This window comes from Echiichthys vipera (assembly GCF_963691815.1).
Source record: "Echiichthys vipera genome assembly, chromosome: 10".
Lineage (NCBI taxonomy): Eukaryota > Metazoa > Chordata > Actinopteri > Perciformes > Trachinidae > Echiichthys > Echiichthys vipera.
In genome coordinates this window covers 18,708,929-18,734,479 of record NC_139835.1, presented here as the reverse complement: position 1 = coordinate 18,734,479, position 25,551 = coordinate 18,708,929, and the positions used below count along the sequence as shown (strand labels likewise).

Here is a 25,551-nt window from a genome sequence, read left to right as displayed (position 1 = left end):
CGAAAAAAAATCAAGCTGACGGACCGCAGTACAGGACTGGATGTCAAAATCACTAAACAGGAAGTGCAACAATGCACAAAAAACAACGTAACGTAACTGATTTTTTCTATGTCCATGATTTTAGCCATAAATAGGTGATTGTTAGGTTTAGGCATGAAAAACACTTGGTTAGGATCAGAAAAGAGGCCTTAAATTGGTTTAGTATATGCAGGAATTGAACCCCGCTCCCCTGGCTTAAAGTCCTGTGTTTTAGGAAACAGTGCATTGCTTTTTGTTGTTTTATGTACGAAAACTGCATGAGAACAGCGTGACCTATCTGGTATAGTTGTGACATCACAACTGTACTTAAGTCTTGACTTGTCTTGATTTCTCTGTGTATTGAGCGTACTTTGATAGTATTTAGATAGCACCTCAACCTGCCTTGTAATCAAAGAAGAAATGAAATTCTCACTTTTTATAATATGGTACCTTTAAATCCTAAATGTGGCTGGATCCAAACAGAGCCCACAAGTCCAGCTGGACACAGATGGACATCACAGAGATGTAAAAGATACTGCACTGTATACATCCATCCTCAAGAGCCCCATCTCCGGATATGTTTGGGAAACAAGCAAATCAATCAGTGTCAATTAGAGCTGCGTTCAAAGTAAACCACATCCTGGGAGTCAGACTCTCATTCTGCACTTAACAGCAGGCAATGCAATTACGCTACAAAACCCTCTGAAGTGCTCAGGGTCTGAGAGGATGAACGGGTGCATATAAAAGGCTCTTACTGTCTTTTATCTATACCACTCTCAGGTACCCTCCTGAGCAGAGACTTTTCCCTGAGTATGAGAGAGGAGAGCTGCACTGGAAGCCCTCTGTTTCACATCTTTCATGTTGTGATCCGAACCCTGTTAGATACCACAGTTTGGGATGCCATTCTACATAAATACAATGATCTTTAAAGCCCCATTTTTTGCTCCCCTCCGTTGCTCATATTTTCATTTTGATACCTCTCTGCTGAGGTGTGGGAAGCTATAACGGTCGTTATTGATTTCTGAAGGAGAGACTGTACTGTAACTTCCTCTCCTGCTGTCATCTAAAGGTGAGAACGTTGCACTTTAACACCTGAGTCTGAATTAGAAACAGAGACGTAGGAGCATAATCACATTTGACTTGCAGTGTGAATTACAGAAGCACGTTGCAGATCCTTTCTCCCTCATCGCTGCCATGATGCTATATTTGATACTTCATTTGCATGCACACAACACAACGCTGGTATCCGTGTAAACCTAAGGAAATGCACATTAACACCAAGGCTGCAAGGAAAGAAAAGGCTCCAAGCTTCCAGACATATGTTGTTAAATTCTTTATTGTATATTTTATCATAATGTAAGAACATGGAGTTAGCTGCTACAGTAAATATTGATTCATGATTCAAATTATGAAACTGTTTATTTTCTTCAATTGAAAATACATTTAGGGTGATGTTAACATTGTTTATTCTTGAGGCAAGTGTAATTATAGCATCTTTTCATAGCCAAAGGCTTCGTGTGCTTCACATGATGCATAAAATACATTTAAAAACAACATCAAATAAAGGAGTCTTCTCAAGTAGAACCCTATACACACATATATAGGTACAATTTTCAGCTGTTTCATCATTGTGTGGTGGATTATGATCAATGCTCATATTTTCTTTCAGGAGCTGCTTTAAATTTCTGTTTATTCTTTATCAATCTATGTTTTGTTTTCTCTTAATTTGTGGATAAATGTTGAATATGAAATGTATTTTATTTATTTAATAACTAGAGCATCACTTTACATCAAAGCGTGCATTCATCATCAGTGATCTCAAATTTTGCTTGCGTGCTTTTGTGTGTGTGCTCGTCGTTGTCCAATCATGACCGGTTTCTGTGGCAACATTATTTTGAAAATAGCTCCTCTCCAACGGCCTGTGCTGTCGCAAGTTCTGCAGGCGGCAGCCCACTCTTGATGCATGACTCATTCATTGCTCATTATCATCCCACTCTCCTTTCATCCTACCCAGGGTCCCCTGCTTAGATATCTGATGGAGATGGTTGTGTGGGGGGCGGGGTAAGGACTACTATAAAGCCTGTGTATCCATGCTGTGATTGGCTGGTGGGATCCATTTAATCTGCTGTGACTACTACAGGGTCCTCCCCTGTACTCCTCCCCCTCGCTCTGCCCGCCTTGACGGCATCCATACACAATAGTGTCCTGTCTCTGTTCCAGGGAGAATATCAGCTCTGCACAGGGAGGAGAGGATTAGCGCAACCACTCAGCTCATCTGCATACACTTTCCCAGAGAACCACATGAGCACCCAGGGCTGCACCTCTTTTGTATAAAACCTGGCACTCCTATCACAGAGGCTCCACTTCATCTGCTGTCACTGCTCTGAGAGGATTTAATAGGACCAATGTTTTTCTTTTTGTCTATTGGACTCCTTTAAATTATTTCAAGATTTCTTTTTATATTTGAAATTTGCACTTTGTTGTCTGTGATGTCCCTTTTTAACTGGGACGATGCACGAAATATCAATTGAAATAGTCTTGCTCTGAGCATCAGAGTGTTTCTCCTCCTTTTTTGGGACTTTTCCACTGGGTTTGTTCCTTCATCCGGTTTGGGAGACTGCAGCACCAGAATGCCATCTAGAGAGTCCTACGAGGTTCACAAGGAAGAGAAGTCCCTGGTGCAAAAGGCCAAGCGTGAGGCCAATCAGGAGGATATTCTGGCGGCAGCTCTGGGGATGAGGATGGGGCCACAGAAACCTCCAGCCACTTTCTGGCAACCACTTAAACTATTCGCCTATTCACAGCTCACCTCACTGGTTCGCAGAGCCACGCTGAAGGAAAGTGAGCGGACGCCCAGGTCTGAGAAAGTCCACAACTTCAAGGTGAGACTCATCTATTATCAGCTGTTGCATCTCCAAAACGTTGCTTTAAATCCATCATGTGTGGCCAGAGGGCTGCTTCTCATGCTTCCCTTGTGGGAGATGGGAGGAGGAGGAGGAGCGGGGGGAAGGGGATGAAAAACAGAGCTGTTTTGGTCTGTCCAGTGAGCCTTTATCAAAAGAAAATCTGTTGGGTGGTCTGTGGGCCACTGCTGTTAGTTTGAGCACCAGATGGAGAGATTAGGCCGATGAAGAACGGAAACAGTGGAGGAGTGTATCCCCATTTGGCTCAGGCTCACTCTCCTAGTTTGGCTGGTTAATGGGATGGAGAGCAGCAAGTAAACTATTACCTTCAAGGCTTTCAAACTGCTGATGCTTACTAATCTCTCTCTGCTGCTTTGTTCGCCAGGATTGCTGAATGTTGCATTTCGACATTATAGGAGTGTATTGTTCCTGTGTTGAAAGCTCTCACAGCTAAATGATGATATATAATTTGAGTGGCTTTGCTGTATAATACAGGGAGTATCAACAACATTAAACTTTCCAAATTAAGCTCCCTGACAGTTATTTGCCACATTTATTTTCATATGTCAGCCTCACAAATCACCCTAACAGCATTTAGATGTTTTTCTTGCCTGTAAGCAGCAAATAATTTCATGATACAGTATGTATCACAGACCAAACAATGAACAATTACAGTATTTGATCATATAAACAGCACAAACTGATTAGATACAAGTTAAATGTTCGACCTAAGATTCTGTAAACATGAAAGAAATGCTATCAACCCAGGTGACTGGGATAGTTAATAATGATGGCTGACTGCCAAAGAACTTGATCTAACACAATGATCCAACTGCACAGTGTTATGCCAATCAGAAACTAGCAGTTCTTCACCAAAAGGGCCTGCTTGTCTGCTATATCTGCTATCAACATGGAGAGCTGCTCGATCCCAGAGGCCTCCCTGATTGGCCGGGCTGTTGTCACCTGGTGGAGTGTGGGGATCCCTTTCCTTCACCAGCAAGGAGGCCTCCTACTGTTTCCATAGCAAGTTTCCCTGACAACTTGCACCTTAATAAGTGTCAAGTCCTGCTGTGCCATGATGGCAAAGCCTCTCCTGCTCTGAGTCACTGCACCCTGTTGTTTGTTTGAGGGTCTGTTTCAATGACAGTCCTCCTCCTCTGTCTCATTTGAGGTGGCAGCACCTACAGGTCTCCTGGCAGGTTAAAGAAGGGGAGGTGGTTTCTATGGAGCAACTCCCCCGCTGTCCTCTCATTGCGCTTCATCACTAATATATGTCACTGTCCTCCTCTCTGTTGTAGGTCCATACCTTTCGAGGGCCTCACTGGTGTGAACACTGTGCCAGCTTCATGTGGGGACTGATGGCTCAGGGGGTCAAATGTGCAGGTACATCTTGTTCTCATCAACACTGTCTTATATAAACTGCTCTCATGGTACATTCATGGCCTTTAAAGCGAGCATTACTGTATATGGGTTACTTGGTTTTTAGTGCATCTGGAGCTGGATTATTGAGTTTTAATGGAAATTCCGAACAGTCGTGTGTGGATTAGTGGTTGTATAATAGAGTGAAATGAGGGTTATACGGCTGTATTATGTAACATGTACTCTACACTATGTTAAAGCTTTATTTTTAGCCTACTTTTTTCCTTACTGGGTTTGTGAATGGAGTAATCAGTTCAAACAAGCAGAAGTATGAGTTTCCGTACTGTTAGACATCACTGACTGATTATTTTAAAACATTGCTTGTTATTCTTTTTGTAAAAAATGACTACTTTTTTTATAGCTCATGGTTATCAACACATCGTGTTGTCATCATTACCATAACAAAGGTTGCCTGTGTTTCTACTTCCATGATTTTAATGGATGAACATTTTCTGCATTATAAGTAAACACGCAACCATGGGCTTACTAAAGCAGCAGACAAAAATGCATTTTTCTAAATGCATTTTGTCATTATGTGCTCCAGAGTGTGAGCATATTTGGAAAGATATTCACCTTCAATCTGTATTCCCTTTCAGTCCTTTATGAATTTATGAATACATTGTGTGATAGATGTAACATTCACACAATGTAATCGTGAAGTAAATGTTTCTATTAGGTTTGTCCGTTTGCTTGTCACATACTCTGAGGAGATTTCGGTTTTACAGCCGCTGTTGTTGGAATTCGTTTCACATCCCATAATAGTGCGAGTATATAGTCTGATGTGTTTCTTTGATGTTTTATTAATGAAACAAAGTATGCCACACAAATCTGTGGGAGCTCTGGCATCAATTATTGATGACCTGATTTTGAACGCTGAAAACAATAAAAAACAAAACAAAAAAAGGCACATGTGTTTGGAGCCAGTCTTTATAAACTCTTATGTTGCCATTCCTTCAGTCTCGACCACAGCTACCAGAATCTAGGGCAGTGAAGTCTCACATGATGCTCACATTTGCATACCAAAAAATGTTCTCCCACCCCCTTTTCTTTTTGTATGTGTGAACTGTTTCTGGCTGCATGCCAGGAAGCCAGCCTCTGCTTGTGCTTGTTGTGCCACATTTCCTCATCAGAGTACGCCCCCCAGCCTCATCCCATCATGCCCATGAAGGAAAACAAAGCTGGCATGTCTCTTTAATGAGGAGCGGAGCTCGGAGCGTGGGGAAAGAGCTCGGTTTCCACACACATTAAAATCCAGCGGCTTCAACCAAAGAGCTAGGTCAAGCAGCTCAACCCCTATTTAACTTAAATACTTGGTAAAAAAAAAAATAATAATACAAGAGGTGGGTTTTGTTTTCAGCCCCAGTCAGAAAGGGACCGGTTTTAACTGGTAGCTCTGCTGGTCGGCATGGTGATGATGTGCTGATTAGAAATTATCAACCAGCCACCATTAAACCTCTTCTCAGTGCCCTTTAGCCAAAACAGAGCTGCAGCCTCCTCCTCCATAGCAACGGAGACAGAGCTGACGGTGCAGTAAAGCAGTGTCTCTTGGCTCCCCGTGTCCCTCGGGCCCCTTTCTCACCCTCACCCGCCACACCTGGGACCCAGTGCCGTCAGTGTGCTCACATGGACAACAGGAGCTCAGCAGACTTGTGTGTGATGACAGGCCATCCTCTATTATACTGCCTGTCTCATATCCTTAAGAGAATCATCTCTTAAAGTAATTACATTTCTGCATCAATGAATATAAATGCAGGCTGTGTGAATTTCTCCAGGGACCCATATTAATCTCAATATTGTCTGAGGTCCTCCAGAACCAAAAATTCTTGGCTCTCAGACATACATTTTTTTTTTGTTTAAATTTTTTTAAAAGTAGGGTTTCTTCTGAGGGATCAAAATAGTATTTTTTATGTTTTTGGAATCAAAAAGCAGACACAGTTTTTTAAGAACTTGGAGATGCCTTAAAAGATCTAAGAGCTTGAAGAGCTGCCCCATTTTAGTCTGGGAAACTAGGTCTAGTGTAGCCCGCAGCGCCTCATTTGCTGCTTCCCCAGCCTTTGTGTGTGAGCTTGGATTTGGAAAAGAATAGAGCACACAGCAGCAGCACTGACTATCCCTCCTCCAGGCCACAGCGTTTTCAGTGTTCCTCTAATTCCCTCCATGCGTCTCTTTTACAAAGTAGAGCTGCAGTCTCTCTCTGCATCTGCTCTTCGCGGGCTCCTCTGTTCCCGACAAGGTGAATCCTACCCTGAAACAGCTGTGCCTCAGGCCTTATCCGCTGTGACTGAAGACAAAGCGCAATGTGGGATACTTAAACTGACATCATGACTAATATGCCATTTGAACACCCAGTGTGGTGCATCCCACATCTGAAAATATCCTATAGGAGAAAAACAAACATCACATGGAGAATTCCCCCACATTTAATCCTTTTTCAGTGCATTTTGTCCGATATTTGAATGAATATTAAATGCTTTCATACAAATTGAAAAAAATAAACAGATATTTCATAGATTAATGTCCTGTCTTGTGGTTCATAATTGTTCTAATTTACTGCTTTTATTAACAAATGGCCCACTAGAGGTGACTTCCAGGGCTCAAGGTGACTTCAATACCATGTGTAGTGGAGAACCTCTCCAATGGTCTTGTGACATTTAGAGGGCAAACATTGATCAAGGGAATTAACACTCTTCTGCGAGCCAAAACACACATAAAACCAGCCAACCAAATCCAAATGAACCTGATGTTGAATGTGAATTCCAATAATGGTCCTCAGTTCAGAGATAAAAACTCATAGGACTTTTCGTTCTGCTCGACAAATTTTATAGTAAAAAGAACTCTATGGTATATTCAAGTAAACCAGCTGTATCTCTGACTCTCTCTCTCTCTCTCTCTCTCTCTCTCTCTCTCTCTCTCTCTCTCTCTCTCTCTCTCTCTCTCTCTCTCTCTCTCTCTCTCTCTCTCTGTCTAGATTGTGGTTTGAACGTCCACAAACAATGTTCATCTCTGGTGCCCAACGACTGCAAGCCAGACCTGCGACACATCCGTAAAATCTACAGCTGTGACCTCACAACCCTGGTGAATGCCTACAATACAGCGCGACCCATGGTGGTGGACATGTGCATACGAGAGATCGAGTCAAGAGGTCAGGACGAGTGTGTGTTTTTGTGTATTTATAACAACATGTAAGACTATTTTCCCCAAGATGTACATGTGATAAATGCACTTAAGCTTAAATACTAATTGAATACTACATTAGAATCTGAGTGAAGGCATTCTGAAAACAAACAAAGGCATTTATTTATAGAATTTAATATCACATATCTGAAATCATGTGTTGTGATTTTTCCTCTGAAATGAAAGTTCACGTCAGGTTTTGGAATTTTAAAATCATTGATCTAGATCCAAAAATGACCAATTGAATCTGAGGAACTCGGATAGTGGACACAATACGATATGATACAATGTGATACAGTTCGATACAGTGCGATACAATGCAATACGATGCGATACAATGCGATACAATTTATACTTTATTGTACCCATAGGGAAATTTGTGCTGAAATTTGACTCAAATGCTGCTTATATGTCATCTTTGTATTGTAAAAGGCAGTGTCCAGTATTCACGTTCTTCAGATTTAATTAGTCAATTTCAGATCTAAAATCCTAAAATTTAAGTCAGGTCAAAACAAAAGTTAAATCCTCAACCCTATATCAAACACTTACATCCGGTATCCTGGAAACCTTCTGGAAATGTCCACATTCAGAAAGATGATTTTCAGAAAGATGTGTTTCAAAGCTATGAATTCAGTAGTAAATGTCAATATTAAGAATTCAATGTTATAGATAGATATTCTATTTCTCATAAGATCCAAACCTTTACCGCCTTTATTTGCTTCCATGAAGACATTTAGTAATTATTCTTGGACAACCAATCAGGCTAATGTCCGGTCAGGTCAGGAAACTCTTAAGTTATTCTGAAATGATGTATTTTTTAGAAAACGTAATCACTTTAAATTTCATTCCTTTTAGCATTTTTAGCTGATGCAGGAGTCCCCTCTAAATGACCCCTTTAAAATGCCATTTGAAATTAACTTTATGGATCCTGTTTACTGTATTTATGATGCTTGTTGTAAAACATCTTTCCTCTAATTTTATAGTAAGCGATCTACAATATATACTACTTAGTATGGGGCGTTAAAAGTCTGCTTAAATTACTAACTGAGATGTTTTTTGGGCGGGGTAATGACTGAGAGGACTGATGAGTGTGCTGGTAATTGTGAACGTGTAATGAGAAATACATTACTCTGTTTCCTGATGCCTTATTTGATTGCATTTCAGTTAAATCATTCAACTATGTAGGAAACTCATTGCTCCCTCATTGTCTGCCCTTTAATATATGTCTGTAGCTTGATTAATGTCTTTATTATTTTTCCCAGTGATGCAGAAAACTATTTGCATCTGCCCATGTCGTTCCATTGTGTGACTTTGTGGACATTTTATCCTTAATTATGATGCATATTTAAGTGTCTTAAATGGCATTTCCTTAAATACCCAAGGCGATGTACATTGGTGAAATGTTCTGCATCACTCAAGACAGACCAGAAGCTGCCTGACATTTAAATATATATATAAATATATATTATTTTTGTTCCTCAAGGACTGAAGTCTGAAGGCCTCTACAGAATATCTGGATTTAGTGATTCTTTGGAAGAAGTCAGGATGGCTTTTGACAAAGGTATGTGTTCCTTTATAGATTTCTGTCAGCTCAAAGCATGACGATTGATATTATGCTTTCACATGTTTACATAAGACACACAGAACACATCAGATTAATGAGAAAGTGACAAATTAGTGGAGGATTACCGTCCATCTGGGCGTGTAGATCCTACCACTTGTCCCTCTCACGCAGGGTTTTACAGTGTGGATGAGGGAGACCTCATTGGATACAAACCATAGATGCACTCTTGCTGCCTTAAACATAGCTGTAAAAAAAAAAAATGCTTTGGGATTCACATATAGACTTAGGGAGAATGAGCCTGTCTTTGCCCAGTGCAGTGTGAATTTTAACTGTAAGAAAAACCCTGCAGCAGTGGGCAAAACTCCCCTCTAGATCCACATGTGGGAGATCATCCATGACAGAGTGTCATTCCAGCTCACAGCGCTGTGATGTTCAGTCTGCCAGCACAAGTAGGCCATGGCCTGCTCTGGAAAGCATGCATAACTCAGGGAAAGTCAGAATAAAACAGGCCAGGCCGATGATAGCAGCTACTTTGTGAAATACAGAGCGAGCAAATATGGTTTTCCCCACCCACAGTAACAAAATCTCTTTATTCCTAAATCCACACAGTGATGTGAAAGTGTTGTGAGACATTTTTAGTGTAGCAAACCTCTGATCTCGCTTATTCCATCACAAATCCATCACAAGCAAATGTAGTACTTGAAGTTAATCAGCATATTTGATGAAACTGATGTTCTTGCAGGATTCTTGCACTTTTTGGGTTGTGCACATATTGTAAATTGCTGTAAACGTGTCAGCTAAATAAATGTAATGTAATGCATCATCTTCACAGATGGCGAGAAGACAGACATCTCAGTGAACGCCTATGAAGACATCAATATCATCACGGGTGCATTGAAACTTTACCTCAGGGATTTGCCTGTTCCCATAATCTCATATGATGCTTACCCAAGGTTCATCGAGGCTGCAAGTAAGTCACAATGAGACATACTAGTCAGAAACACACCTGTTTCACTGTGCTTGATGTGTTTTGCTAAAGTTAAAGATGGCAAACAGTCAATAATAAACTTTATGTCAAAGAGTGAGTCACATTAAAGACATTAAATGCATTGGTATCTTTAAACATCTTTTATTTCCAGAAAATTCTTAGTGGGAAACACATGACAGATTTCAGCTGTAGTATATCAACCTGAAGAGGATGGACAAAATAACAGAAACATCTTTATGTGATGGAAATTAATTCAGCAGCCTCAATTATTTGTGATTTCTGTCAAATATGACCATATTTATAATGTATTGAGAATGTAGTTTGCAGGGTTTTTGTTGAACTGGACTGTACTGTTGTGTGTTCTTTTGATAGTATAAAGGAATGGTTGTTAATGAGAAAAAAAGGAAAACGTTCACTGGTAATTTTTCTTAGTTGTTTCAGAACTGTGAAAATGCATGTTTATACAGCTGACTCAGAATCAGCCAATGACTTTCAAAACTCAGCACTAATCCAAAGTCCTGTATAAGTATATTATATAAGTTCTCCAATTGTGCCCTAATTTGCAAAACACAACACTCAACAGAACACTCACAATGTCCATTTTTATTAGCCATCTCATGCAGCCTCAGACTTCCTCTCAGAGACTAATGGCTTTTATTACCACACAGGAAATAACTACATTGATTTCTGCTCCTCTGAGGTCAGAGAGTGGATTTCGGCCTCACTAACAATACGCTCATTTCTGTTAATGTCCAGAGCTCACAGACCCAGAAAAAAAGCTGGAAGCTTTCCGCGAGGCTCTTGCTTTGCTGCCGCCATCACACAGTGAAACTTTGAAGTACCTCATGGCACACTTAAAAAGGTGAGCAACGCAGTCAAACTCTGAGAGCCAAGGGGCTGTGTGGAAACTAATCAGAGAGAGGGGATGATAATGCATTTTTTCTTTTTGATGAAGGGAGAGTAGTAGTATATAGTCTATTAAAGTTTAAATTGGAATGCAAGTCAAATTATTTGTATACTTTTAGTTGATGGCTAAATTAACTGTTATCAATAGTGTTACAATACTTTGAGATATTGTGGTGGGTTTGCAAAAAGGAAAAGGTCCAATATTAGTGAGCCTTCGTCACAAGAATATCTATATACATAAAACCAATGAAACTGATTCAAAACGCTGTATTACACATGCCAGGCCTATATGTAGCACTGTAACTCTGCCACAGAAATACACAGAAATAGGAGAAGAAGAGACGGAGCATGCGCTTAAAGCAGCGGTGCAAAGATTTTGCTGTAGTAAACCTGATAGGCTCATTGTTGTTCTTGTTGGCTATGGGGTCGAGATGACATCATCGCTTAACAAAATATGTGGATTAGCTGTCCAGGCAACAATGCCAGGGTGGCCTTCTGAGATTTGTCCACTCTGGAACCCAGTTTCAGAAAATAATGTTTTCAGGCTCCCAAAACGCTGCACCCATCAGGATGATCAGTCGAAACGATACAAAACTTTTCCAGTTACAGCGAAACGCGTCTCAGCGTGGACCGCCCCTCGGTCTCCCTCCCCCAAAGTCATTTTCATACAGTCCCTAAAACTTTATTTCTAGAATCAGTCTATGTTTCTAACTCTTTCTTTTAATACACGTTCACAGGGTGACACAGAATGAGAAATTCAACCTGATGAACGCAGAGAACCTTGCCATCATTTTTGGACCGACCCTCATGCGTGCGCCAAACTTGGATGCCATGACAGCACTTAACGACATCCGCTACCAGAGACAGGTGGTGGAGGTGCTCATTAAAAAAGAAGATGTGCTCTTCTAAACACAGATCAGGACTTTTATAGAACAGCTATCTAATCATTCTTTTGTGTGAACACTTGAATGACTGTGTGTATTACATTGATTGATACATTTTTTTAAATGCCCTGCGTATGGACTAGTGCTGACCTAATCTGCCTTCCCCTGTATCGGGTTTGGATGATGAATTTTACACTTTTACGTACTCCATGTCTCCCCATTTTTGTCGGGGGATTTTTCAGAAGCTGACAGGCCAGCATGCATGGTGCAAGGTCTTTGTTGCTTTGTAGATGTAACCCAGCATGTGTTAAGATCATGTAGCGCTGTGATTTTGCTTTTGTCTGTTCTGTAGCAGTGATAGTCCACATTCCCAGCTGCCTGTTGTGCAGTTGTTTTTCTGTTAAACATTGTATAACTGGATGTAAAATAAGCTACTGATATTTCTGGGGTATTTTCTATGATGCTGTATTTTTTATTTGTATCTCCTCAACTGTTTTTATGTAACACGAAGTAGTAGAATGCCTCATTCCTGTTAATGTGTACACACTGGTGCATTTGCCTGACCTTAACATTTTTATTGTGTTATAAACAGCATTATTTGTTGATTAAAGTTTTTATTGTAATGTTTTTGTACACAACTTGTGCATGATCACTTTAATTTATTAAACCTTACTCTGAGAAAAGAAGTGCTTAATGAGTTATCTGACTTACTGTAATAAAGATCTGCATCAAACCTGCATTAACACAATTTTATGGCCACTTGGGGGCAGCAGAAACAAGCTGTAAACAACTATAAGTTCATATGGCAAACGTGTTAGCAAACAGCTGCTTATTTATAGATTCAGCAGATATGGAGCAACATTTTCAGTCATTTGGAGACATGTATTTGGTAACCTGGCAATTGTGAGTCCGATATTTGCTCTCGTTTTATTTCTGTTGTTGGTCTCCACCTACTCCTGAGGCTTTTTAGCTGCTAAATGCTCTATTATGTCCTCAAACCGATAGTTGCTAACTGTATCCATCAGACGTGTTGTATGAGGAAGATTGTGTTTTTAGCAAAGGTTTTTTTTACATGTAATCCCATCTGCCTAATGCATCTGGGAACAACAAGAGTGAGAACCAAAGCAGATGATCTGTGAAAACCATGATCTGTGAATAGTTCATTTAATCCATTGTCCATGCTGCCTCTGAAATCACATGTGAATCCCCTTGAGACTGAATCCAGCAACACTTTACTCTGCTGTGTCTCCCTATACCTGCCTACACCTTTTGTATTTGTCTTTGCCCTAAAGTATAAGGTTGGCAGTATTTTACATGCATTGCATTGTCAACAAACCACATGAAAAGCCAAAAGCAACAATGAATTAATCTCACTAACAAATATTGTCAGTGCAGCCAAAGCTAATTATTATACATAGTTAATTATTCTGTGCCATCGGTCCCTCTTGTTGTCCAAAACACCACAAAGCACTGGGTGACGTGTTCCATCATTATCACATACAGTGCATAGACAATGTAGTTTATTTTTGGTCAGTCCCATACACTCCATCCCGCTGCCATAAATACTCAGTAGAGCACCAATGTGTAATAATCCAAAGCTAAAAATAGTCCCCAACAATTGCACCATTTACTCTTAGTTACAAACTACAGTGCCCAGCTGTTTTGGCAAATTATTCTGATAAAAAAAACCTACTAAGGTAAAAAACTTAAAATAAAACTATATATTTGTGACCCATTTCTTAAGATTTCTGTCTTCAGTAAGAGCTAATGGATTTGTCGGTGGGGTTTGTGGTTAATGATAATATACAATAACAGCATCTTTATCCTTGAAAAGACCGAAGAATATATGAATATTTAATGCCACTTTTGACCTGAGCAACATACTTGTGTGGGGCTGAAAGTTGACCTACATGACTGATAGTCCTTCGTTCTGCATATTCAGAATGACAAGTTGTGCCTAAAAGCTACGTCATGTGACTTTCCATAAACCCCTCCAACAACACATCAGTCACACTGATTCACTGTGAGATTACAACCAAACACACAGCACCTAAGGCAACTATAGGGAGACTGTTAATTACTGGATATGTGCAAACAATGTCACATGAAATGAATGCATTTTAAGTTTAATTACCCACAGGTTATGTCTTTCCAAGCAATTTCTACGAACCAGCCATGCACAGCCGTCAGTGGTTCATTGCATTACCACTCTTTCAAACTGTTTAGGCGTCTTCATTACACATTTTGTGTTTAAAAAAAAATTCTGTGGATAGAGCTTTGAGGTGTGATTATTATTGACGAATATAAAATCTGATGTAACCACAATGTTTGGCACCTCATGTGGTCTTTAGCTTCACCTTCAGCCGTTCCCTGCTTTTTTGGTTTTTGTGCTTTAAATTTCCCCACAAAGCATCTGAGAAGCAATCCCTGCTTGACATTTAATCACTCAGGTTTTGTGACCACATCACATTGAGTTAATGTAAGGCGAATCCAGACTTGTCTCTGGTGATTGTGTGGCAAAATTGGATTTTCATCCAACCGTTTAGCCTCCCCCACCATTATCAGCCATTTTAAATATATCATACCTTCATCTGCTTCAGGCATTGACTGTGAAAGGAGGTAAACCACACCAATAAAGCTATCAAGCTTTCCATCCCTCAGTCAGATGCTGTGATAACACCGTGTGGGAGTAAAGTCTGACAAATGCATTGTGCTGTGGACGTGCCTCATTCACAGTAATGAGGGTAAATTTGAAAGGCTGTGATCCATGAGATAACTGACCTTTCTCTGTTGACTGGATGGTAATGCTATCCTCCCTGTAAACAGCGAATCTGAACGCATTTTCAAATGGGAATTATTTGAAATGAAAACATTTATACTGTTTGATATAGTCTAATCATAATTTTTCTTTTGTATTTCACATAAAACTTAACATTGTAGATATTAAAAGGTGAATCATTAATGTTGTGCTTGAGTTTCACTCTATATACAATATAGATTTATATGAATATACATATATATACATATATATATCACTTTTTTTTATACTGAATACTAAATATACTAAATGTAACTACAACAGTGAAGCCACACATAATGGTTTAAGTTGATTGCGTTTTGTTGCTAATGCTGTCCAATGTTAGACGTTTCTATATTTATGTTAAAATATCATGTAAAATAAAGAACTCAACACACATCATAATCTCTTCTATGAAAAATCTAATCCTCTTAATCTTCATCGAGGCATAAACACCCAGTATGTTGTCCAGTTTTCATCCACCCCCCTGCAGATATTACATTCAGATTCAATGAACATTTAATCACTTACAACGCGGAAACCAACACACAGCTCATAGTCCTCTAGAGACTTGAATCACGATTTGAGCCTTCAAAGTGTTTTAATTAACACCGGACAGAGCCCCAAAACGCCTGGGACTACAGGTCCAATGAGCAGATACTACGCTGGCTGGTCCCGTCTTACATGACAGACTTGAAGAAAGGCAAAGCGGTGGTTACATGGTGTAAATGCAGGTGGCCTGAATGATTGGAGATAGAGAGGGGGTGGGTTGAGACAAATCTCTCTTAATTCAGACATTGCCAAAATGGTCATTTGTCCCTAAGTGAGATGAATGAGGCGGGTGGTTGAGTGACTAGCTGATTGAACGGATTCGGGATGTGAGGAAATTGAGTTGCCTGACCCATCACAGGCCCAACAGAGTGGGGTAGAGTGGAGCAAAAGAGGGAAACACGGGTGTAACACCTGCCCCCAAGCAAGAAACACATAAGGCTGTTTGAACATCTGAATTATCTTACAATATTATTATTGTCAGATGGACATGAAAAGCATTGTGAAAACCCTTTCAATTAAAAATAAATTAAAAAAAGCTTCATCACCCACATTGAACAGCTACTGACCCTCACAGTTTGCAGTTTATTACATTTAATAAAGGCTGTATAACACATTATATGGTTATTGTGAGCAGATATATTGCTAGCATCTCTCAAATATAGCTCATTCACCTTCAGTAGGCATTTCATTATATTTACCTTAAGTGTCATTTTGAGGTTTAAGGATTAACAATAAAGGGAATCTTTCATAAAAATGCATGAACATATCACAGATGTGCATAAACAAATTCATGCATATGCATCGTATATTGTATATTTTCAGAAAATTCAGGAAGTTTCAAGAAATTCCTGAACTTTTCCAGTAAATCTACCACACAAGGAGTGGTCTGAGTTTTTGTTGATTGATGGCATACCAAAAAGTTAATATTTTATTAACTTTATGAAATGTTGCAGAAAATTCCCAAATGTGAGTTAAGATGTAAATGTTGCCTGATCATGCATTCTTCGAACTGACCGAGCTTTCGACCAAACAATCTCATGACAAGCTCCATTTGGCTGTTTCTGGGGGTTTCCGATTACAACACATGGTCTTCCTTAGCAGCTGGCTGTTGATCATGTGATACAATTTAAAGCTTTGTAAAAGCTATTAAATGGTCCTCGTGGAGAGGCTGTTGTGACAAATGACCAATGGCTGTCACAAAAAATTGGCATTTGACAAGGAGGAAGGCATCGGAGAGAATTGCGTGGAGGCACATTAGCACCCCACAGACAGGCTTAGCAGATTTTTTCTTTGATAACCTTATTAAGAAAGCTGCACAAATGTTCTCTCATTTCACAGTGTTCAGACTCAGATAATAAAACAGTTGTGTTGAAGCTAAAAACCTGTGTAGGCCGACCTTTTTTCCCCACACAGAAATTGATCAGGAATCGATTAGGGAATCAGTAAAGACTCTGACCAAAAAGCAGAGTCAACCCTGGCATTGGTATCAATAAAAGCGTATCAATTTGCATCCCTAGATACAGACTAGATACTCAATGTGTGTTTTCAAGGGGCTATAGGCATTAGTATATGGACCTGTATATGCAAAGACAGCATGGATCACTGGTTCAAAAAAAAAAGCTTTGAGCATGTGCTGCACGTCTTCTTACCTCAAAGTAGTGTGTGTCCATTTTCACTGTGGGATATTTCAGTGGTGGATTACCCCGGCATGTTGATCTTATAACAGATGACAAAGAATGTGGCCCTCTCACATTACAAGCATTGGCAGCTAGTCACTCACATCCGCTGTCAGACAATAACAACAAGGCTGCCAGAGCACAGTTTGGAGCTTGGAAGTAATTTGCCAGCGCTGAAGAATGTTTTAGGTGGGTCAAACCCTTTTAGTTCTCAAGTGGTCAACAGACAGCGTGTTGAAGTCGGATCTTGATTTTGGATGCCTGGGTTTATTGGCAAGAATGAATACTGTATTTTTAATTTTACATCTAGTCATCCTGACAGGTAAGAACTTTTAACACAAAAACAAAGTGTGTTAGTTACCCGTGGAAATAAGTGTCTGTCTACTTTGCTAGAATAAATGCTTTGTATGTGTGAGTGAGAGAAAGTTTTAGTTTATAAAAGTGAGAGACAGTTTGAGTTCATAAAAACAATTGCTTAATCCTGTGTGCATTAATCATGTTTATTGAAACTGCTCTAAATGAAAGCTGATCCAATTCAAACAGCAAAGCTAATGAGCAAAATTTTAATTTTGCAAAACCGGCTCTTTGATTGACAAGGGCATGTGTGCTGTTTTCATTTTGCTATTCCGCCTTTGGTCTGTCAACACATGAAGTCACCTGCATAATTATGTTCATGTGATTCTGTGTGTTTACTGAGTTGAATGTCTGAAGAATCATTCAACCATTCAAACAACATGCTGTTGTAAAATAACCTTCGTTTCAAGGTCAGCTGAAAAACGAAAGGGGATCCTGCCCTGGCTTGTGACAGATATGTGGTGGAAATAGCATGATAAGATCTCTATTCACAACCTTACAGGGGTGTCGTTGCATGTTTAATTGCAGAATTTCAACATTTGGACCCAAATTATATATATAAATGTACATTAATATGCAAATACTAATAATATAATTTACACAATAGGCCTACAGGTCTAAAAACTTGTGCTTGGATGCAATTCTCTCACAGTTCGCTTTGCTGTTTAACCCTGGAACTACTTGAAACATTGAAAATGAATAAATAAATGAGTATATAGACTTTTTAAATCACCAAAATGTAGATATTTAATACCCAGCATTCTTTTAAAGCCAAGTTAAAGTGGTTCAGTTTCAGTCTCCTACATACAACATAGTACATACAGGATATTCACCAACACTTAAGTACGTCACATCTATTTTGAACTCACCTCAGATGTTCTTAAAGTGATATACTTCATTGGGACAACACATTGATTTCTAGCACACCAAGAGGCAGATGGAGTAGTAAAGAAAAATATTATTCACTGTCTAAATGCCTTCAGTAAAGTCATTATAAACACCAATGAGCCTGTATGGTGTGGTTTTTGTCTTATAGGTGTCGCCTGGGCCTCCACTGATGAAACAAATCTGGTCAAAACCCTCTTCACTGGCTACAATAAGGTCGTCCGTCCTGTCAATCACTTCAAGGACCCGGTGGTTGTTACCGTGGGCCTTCAGCTCATCCAGCTCATCAGTGTGGTGAGGTCTCACGTCACATATCGACCCCATATGTATTAAGATTCACTGTCACTAACTGTCCAAACACATTTATCTGATTTCACAGGATGAGGTCAACCAGATCGTCAGCAGCAACGTGCGACTGAAACAGGTTTGATACATGTTTGTTTGTGTTGTTGTGTTGTGATATAAAAGAAAGTCTTTGGACACACACAACATCAGAAAGCCTCAATAATGAACTAATAAATTGATTAAGGAAGGGCTAGGCAAAAATACATCATCATGCTTCTGGCAACAAATTATAAATGTCAAAAATGGGAAAAAATAAATCCGGACTCAAGACATTTAAAGGTCCCATATTGAAAAAAAATGTAATTTCCATTTATTTTTTGATCTAAAAAAAAAAAGCAGGTTGAGGTGCTATATAATTACTGCTCCAGTAATTAGTTAGTCCACAGAGAAATGCCTTTAAATGAGCTGTCAGGACTTCTGTACAGTTGTGATGTCAAGACTATATTTAGAGAGATGGGTGCTAAAATGGAGCTTTTCAGACAGAGGGTGAATACAGGTATATTCAGAGAGACTGTATAAGAAAACTAATGTGTGTTTTGAAGCATGTAAACATGAACGAACTTGAAAACATGTTTAACATTTAAGGCGTTATAAACAAATCCTGTTTTGTCCCAATAAGTAAACTATTAAGATAAACATCAGGATTGACAAAATAAAATGGGCAAGTGCGCTGCAAATATTATTATTTTATTATTTTAATATTCCAGCCATTGTAAGAGAATTCTTTAGCTAGCACTGCCCAAAGCAAACTACCCATGTTGTAGATACGTTATATAAATATATATATATAACACTCTGGTAAACTTGCACAGGAAGTAAACACACACACACACACACACACACACACACACACACACACACACACACACACACACACACACACACACACACACACACACACACACACACACACACACACACACACATACACACACACACACACACACACAACATCCTTTTATTCTAATTTGTTCCTTCTTCTTCTATTCTTTTTAATTGTTTTAATAACAAATGCTGTATTTGTGTTCCATAAAGAACAAAGACAGACAAAGTGTCTGCTTTTATTTTACACTGTTGAGCTAGACTTGAATGATAAAAAAAACTACATGCATATTAAATCTCCTTGGTTTCTTGTGTTGTGTTGACAAAGTAAAGAGAAGGTCACAGATTGTGTCTTGTACTGCACCCATTTTGTTCTGTTATTGAGTGTATATAATATTTAATTATATATGTTACTTTATAGGCTATATGAAGAACACCTCTTCAAACTAAATTACAGATACTAAGTTTGGGATTTAGGATTTCATTTAGAAAAGAAAGATTCTGTATGTAGAAACACGTTATGTTGAAATGTTCTCCTTTAAATTCTGTATGAAATGTGTCACCGCTGTGAAAATGTAGCATTACAGTCTACATAATGTTTTCTGCTCATATGTGTTTTTACCCTTAAAATAAAACATTAATAATGGTTGTCAAAGTTGTACTTAAACATTGAATTGACTATCCATTGTTCTGGGCGTCTGTTTTGTTTTTACCAGAAATGGAAAGATGTGAACTTGCAGTGGAACCCAGAGGATTACGGCGGCATCAAAAAGATCAGAGTTCCCTCCACTGACATTTGGCGGCCTGATCTGGTTCTCTACAACAAGTATGTCATCAGGCTATATGTGATCCATGCCGTGTCCTTCTATCCTTTTTTATAAGAACCTTTTTTGTTCATTGCAACAAGCTTCATGTGACCTAAAGTATCCAAACTTCTGGAAGCAATCAACACACCTATTGTTATATGTTTTGACTCACACTTTCCTATACTCCAGTATGCAGCGTGTGGAAGCTCAGATTTCATTAGGCTAAATCTGGACTCTGTATTGCAGCCCCCCTCCTCCAACCATATGCTGCATCTGACACACTGCTTTCTTTCCCTGACAACCAGCTCTGCTGCCGCAACAACTTGTGCCAAGCTGAGCCCTGGTTGGCTGGGGTTGAACAGCAGCACTGACCCATCCTCAGGCACTGATGTTCCACTTTGTTAACATTTAACTTGTTATCTCCCATGTTAATGCTCCCTGTGTGTTTCTGTGATCGCAGTGCTGATGGAGACTTTGCCATCGTCCATGAGACCAAAGTGCTGTTGGAGCACACAGGAATGATCACGTGGAACCCACCTGCCATCTTCAAGAGCTACTGTGAAATCATTGTGCTGCATTTCCCCTTTGACCTCCAGAACTGCAGCATGAAGCTGGGTACCTGGACCTACGATGGAAACTTGGTCGTCGTCAATCCCGTAATTCCATTCAGGCCATTTCTGTCGAAAATTAGCCCTACATTTTGGAAAATGCACTAATATTTTTATTTATCTTGAGCAAATAAAATACAACAAAAACAGATAACAGCAGTCGCTGAAAACACATCCGACAAAACAGACAAAAAAGAAAGAAAAAAAGTCACTTTCTTGCTTAGAATTAGATAAGAAGGTCAATATATTTCATATCTTTTTATATGATATAAAGCTAGAGTTAGCAGCCAGTTGGGAGAGAGGGAAACAGTCAGTCTGGCTCTGTCCAAAGGGGAAAAAATCTGCTAACCTACACTGCTAATGCTCACTACTGCTCACTAATGCTGTTGGTTTTTTTTGGTACCAGACTATTTCTTGTTTAGGATCAGTGACGTCTCTGTGTCCACTAAAACCACAACAGTTTTTATACAGTTTAAACAAAAAAGAAATATGTAAAATAGTGAGCCAGTGCCTTTGAACCGACCCAGGCTAGCTGTTCCCTCTTGCTTTCCAGCCTCATAAGCTAAGTCTCCTGGCTGTAGCTTCATGTTTACCATACAGACACAAGACTGCCATGGATATTCTCGTTCTCAGAGCAAATATATTTATTCCCAAAAATTCAAACTTTAAACAATGAAAGCGTTGCCACTACATGATATTTGACAGTCAAAAAATAATCAGAGCAAATACCACAAGTCCTTTAGAATAACATGTATAACATATCGGAGGCCTCTTTATTGCTTACAAACTTGGATACACAGTTTACCATCTCGTTTTGGGTAATACTAATGCTCCTTTCTTTTTTTATATAAATGTATCTAATTCCACCACAATAAACAAATAAATACAGCAGGAAACATTGCAACATACATTGCACCATAACATCCCAACCACCCTGAAACCACAACATCTAATAGAACAGATTTTATATAGAGATCAAATGTAGGCATAGAACAACTTTATGTCCCTATTTAACAATCCCTTTTGAACTCAAACACAGCACAGAATTGACATATTTAAAGAATTTGAATTAAAATACATCCCTGAATCACTCTGTCTATTGCTTTTCTCCACCAGGACAGTGACCGCCCTGATCTCAGTAACTTTATGGAAAGCGGAGAGTGGGTGATGAAGGATTACCGCGGCTGGAAGCACTGGGTGTATTACGCTTGCTGCCCAGACACCCCTTACCTGGACATCACCTACCACTTTCTCATGCTGCGACTCCCGCTGTACTTTATCGTCAACGTCATCATCCCCTGCATGCTTTTCTCCTTCCTGACCGGCCTTGTCTTCTATCTTCCTACAGACTCTGGTATGTTCCTCATTGTTCTTTTTCACTGGGATATAGTTGTTATTTTTGACATGTATCCATATAAAGCATATTTAAACATTCATCAAACACACAATATATACAATAACTCATAATAAATCATAAATCCTATATGATCATTGACAGCTTTTCATTGTTGATAGTCTTTGTCTCATTTTGACTATAAGGCCATAAACTGTGCTACATTGCTGTTATGTTCATATACAGTACTGTACAAGACATGCAAATGTAGCAAGGCGCTGTGCTTTTTTGTCATGTTCTTAAGTTGTTTTTCAAGTAAACATCAGGGAATCTTCAATCAATCTCTATCACAGATAGCAGCCTGGAGAGGTATATAGATGTACTCTATATGTTTATTATAAGGGATATGAAAAAAGTTCAAATTGGCCAGAATACATTCATATTTACTACATTTTCCTTGGTATGTTTCATGATGTGATATTAAAACAAGGATATGATATGATAACTGACATCATGTTGGACGGCTCCTTGTCTCCACATCAGCAGCTCCAGGAACTGCGCTGCTTGTGTGCACATCTGGCCATGTTCCCAGTGTGTAGGTCTGCCTCATTACCCAGGGTCCCTCTGTGCCACCGTGTCTGAAAGCAGGCCTTTGCTTTAATGTATAATACATCACTTAATCCCAGTTTCTGATATGGCTGCTGACAGGAACGTGTGGAAGAGAAGCTGGTGCCAAAGATGCTCTCTCTGGGATAACTGCTCTGAGCATCAAAAACAACATGTCTTGAATTTTACTTGTGAAATGGTGTCAGAATCGGTTTACTTGTGCTATTGTTGGGTTTAGAAACAACAACAAAATGCCTCTTGCTCTTTAAATGTGATTTGCTGGTGTGGGAGAACTGTGCAGTTATTGTGCTGTCGTGTAAATACTTGAGGTGGAATGCTGATTGGATGGCAAGAGGAGTATCAATCATAGCAACAGCTCTCCCTTGTGGCAAGGTGTTAAGATTGCATGTTGTTGTTATCATGAGCCAACGTAGCTTCACATTTTCCTCTCCCCTTTCAGGGTTATTTTGATGTGTTTGAAAGAAGTAAAGATTATTGAAATAACACATATTGCGTTATTGTAAGTAGAATTTACTTCTTATTCTTCTTTTATTACTTACTGAAAACCCAACATGTCCCCTTTAACTACACCTCTGACCAATTAGAAACATTTTGGGACATGCATTATAGGCTTAATTTAGGGGTTCCCAACCTTTTTTCTATGTAACCAATCAAAATTAAGCAATGCGGATTTTGTGAACCGCTACATTCTGAAAAAAGATCTGGCTTGGATTCATTATTACATATCAATATATGAATTATTATGAATTATTTTTGAGAGCCCCATTCTCAAGAGGTAACATTATCCAAGTAACTAACATGGGGAAAAAGGCAAAGATTAGATTAGGGTCGGAGAAAATAAGTAAATTGTATACAGTATATATATATATATATAGAGAGAGAGAGAGAGAGAGAGAGAGAGAGAGAGAGAGAGAGAGAGAGAGAGAGAGAGAGAGAGAGAGAGAGAGAGAGAGAGAGAGAGAGAGAGAGAGAGAGAGAGAGAGAGAGAGCTTTTTAGGTCTTTGTTCATTTGTGACTTTGGAAATAGCATCTGTAAAATAGTCACATGTCAGAGGCCATTTTAAAGCTTTGGGTCATGTCAAATGAAAAAAAACACCTGCCCATGAAGATTATGACCTTTTTTTCTGCTTTCCTATCATGTTATGTATGTCATGGCCCTACAGATTCACCCTGCCCTCCTAATCGACCTCCATGCTGTTAAACAGTAGTCTAAATGGTGTTCTGTCAGATTAAGACAAACTTAAAAAGTCTGTATGAGCAGTGAAGATGTTATTTTGTGTCTCCCAGGTGAGAAGATGACTCTCAGCATCTCTGTCTTGCTGTCTCTGACTGTGTTCCTGCTGGTCATTGTGGAGCTGATCCCCTCTACCTCCAGTGCTGTACCACTCATTGGGAAGTACATGCTCTTCACCATGGTCTTCGTCATTGCCTCCATCATCATCACTGTCATTGTCATCAACACCCATCACCGCTCCCCGAGCACTCACACAATGCCAGACTGGGTCCGCAAGGTGAGCACAAAAGTGGGGGAAAAAAAACAATATATATATATATATATATATATATATATATATATATATGTACAATATCTACCAATAATATCTTTGTTTTTGGGTTTGTTTTTTTGTTGTAGAGCTGAATGATTAAAATGAATCAGTCTTATTCCCAAGCTTTGGAGAGGAATCACTGATGTTTTTTCTCTGTATTAGATTGCCATCTAGTGTTAGCAGACAGGACATCTTATTGATCTTATCTTTAATATAACCCAGTGGCTTCTGAGTATATTCCTTGACATTGCGCATATCTTTTGTCTTTCTACAGGTTTTTATCGAAACAATTCCTAACATCATGTTCTTCTCAACAATGAAACGGCCAGGAAAGGAAAAGCAGACTAAACCTAATAACTATGGTGCTGATTTTGACATCTCCGACATCTCTGGGAACCAGACCACTTCTGTTCCCTACCAGTCACCCATCACAAAGAACCCTGACGTCCGCAGTGCCATTGAAGGAGTCAAGTACATCGCAGAAACCATGAAATCAGATGAGGAATCCAACAATGTAATCTTTCTCACACAGAAAGTGTCAAAAATGTGGTTCTTTGATGAGTCTTGTTTTTGTGTATGTGACACATTGTCCATCTTCTCTTTCTAGGCGGCTGAAGAGTGGAAGTTTGTGGCCATGGTGCTGGATCATATTCTGCTGTGTGTGTTTATGGCTGTGTGCCTCATCGGCACATTAGGCGTGTTTGCAGGCCGTCTCATTGAGCTGAGCATGCTCTAAAGGCCTGCACCTTTTGTTTTACCAGTTTAACTTCTCAGAGGGCCAGTCTGTTGCTAAAGCTTTTGATTCTATTTACCTTGCAGCAGTCACTTTACTGTATATTGCCTGTAGGAGTCTCTTGCTGTTTGTTCTTTGGCGTTTGGTCCTGTTTGTATTTGTAAAAGATTATGTTGTATCGACAGCCTAATTTAAGACAGAACAGGGTTGGATTTCTTTTTTAAGGGAATATACGGTATGTAAGCAATTCAAAAGTTAGATTAATTCAAAATAAACTGTTTGAATGTTTACCTTGACATGTTTATAGGGAACAATTGAATAAAACATGTTTTGTCAGTTTTTGTGCAGAAGTGCAGTCTTGCTCCGTGTTCTTGCCGTATGTCATAATCCCTATGGTTTATGTCATACATTTAAAGTTGGAAAGGGGAAAAGTAGAAATTTGAGCAATACCATCACACGTTAATCCTGGGAATTTGGACTTTTGGTTAATATTATCTTTAAAATACTTTTTCACTTGCTTCTGTTACGGACATGTTAGTTGGACAATGGAAACACCATCTGTGTGAAGCACTAACGACTCTCCAATTCTGTGCAGTGCTCACCATGTTTC

The 25,551-nt window shown here is 39.3% G+C and overlaps 2 protein-coding genes across 2 annotated transcripts; both read left to right on the top strand.

Annotated features, from left to right (window-relative positions):
* Nucleotides 1–2,457: 2,457 nt before the first annotated feature.
* On the top strand, nucleotides 2,458–12,344 carry chn1 (chimerin 1). Its single transcript, XM_083921346.1, has 7 exons — nucleotides 2,458–2,900; nucleotides 4,220–4,304; nucleotides 7,309–7,482; nucleotides 8,998–9,075; nucleotides 9,911–10,048; nucleotides 10,823–10,928; nucleotides 11,710–12,344. The coding sequence occupies exons 1-7, from the start codon at nucleotides 2,649–2,651 to the stop codon at nucleotides 11,879–11,881; spliced, it is 1,005 nt and encodes a 334-aa protein (XP_083777472.1). The 5' UTR covers nucleotides 2,458–2,648; the 3' UTR covers nucleotides 11,882–12,344.
* A 4,593-nt stretch (nucleotides 12,345–16,937) lies between these two features.
* chrna1 (cholinergic receptor, nicotinic, alpha 1 (muscle)) lies at nucleotides 16,938–25,280 on the top strand. The gene is made up of 9 exons (XM_083921506.1): nucleotides 16,938–17,203; nucleotides 18,272–18,414; nucleotides 18,500–18,544; nucleotides 20,004–20,113; nucleotides 20,554–20,749; nucleotides 21,818–22,055; nucleotides 23,949–24,172; nucleotides 24,483–24,722; nucleotides 24,816–25,280. The coding sequence occupies exons 1-9, from the start codon at nucleotides 17,161–17,163 to the stop codon at nucleotides 24,942–24,944; spliced, it is 1,368 nt and encodes a 455-aa protein (XP_083777632.1). The 5' UTR covers nucleotides 16,938–17,160; the 3' UTR covers nucleotides 24,945–25,280.
* The last annotated feature ends 271 nt before the right edge of the window (nucleotides 25,281–25,551 follow it).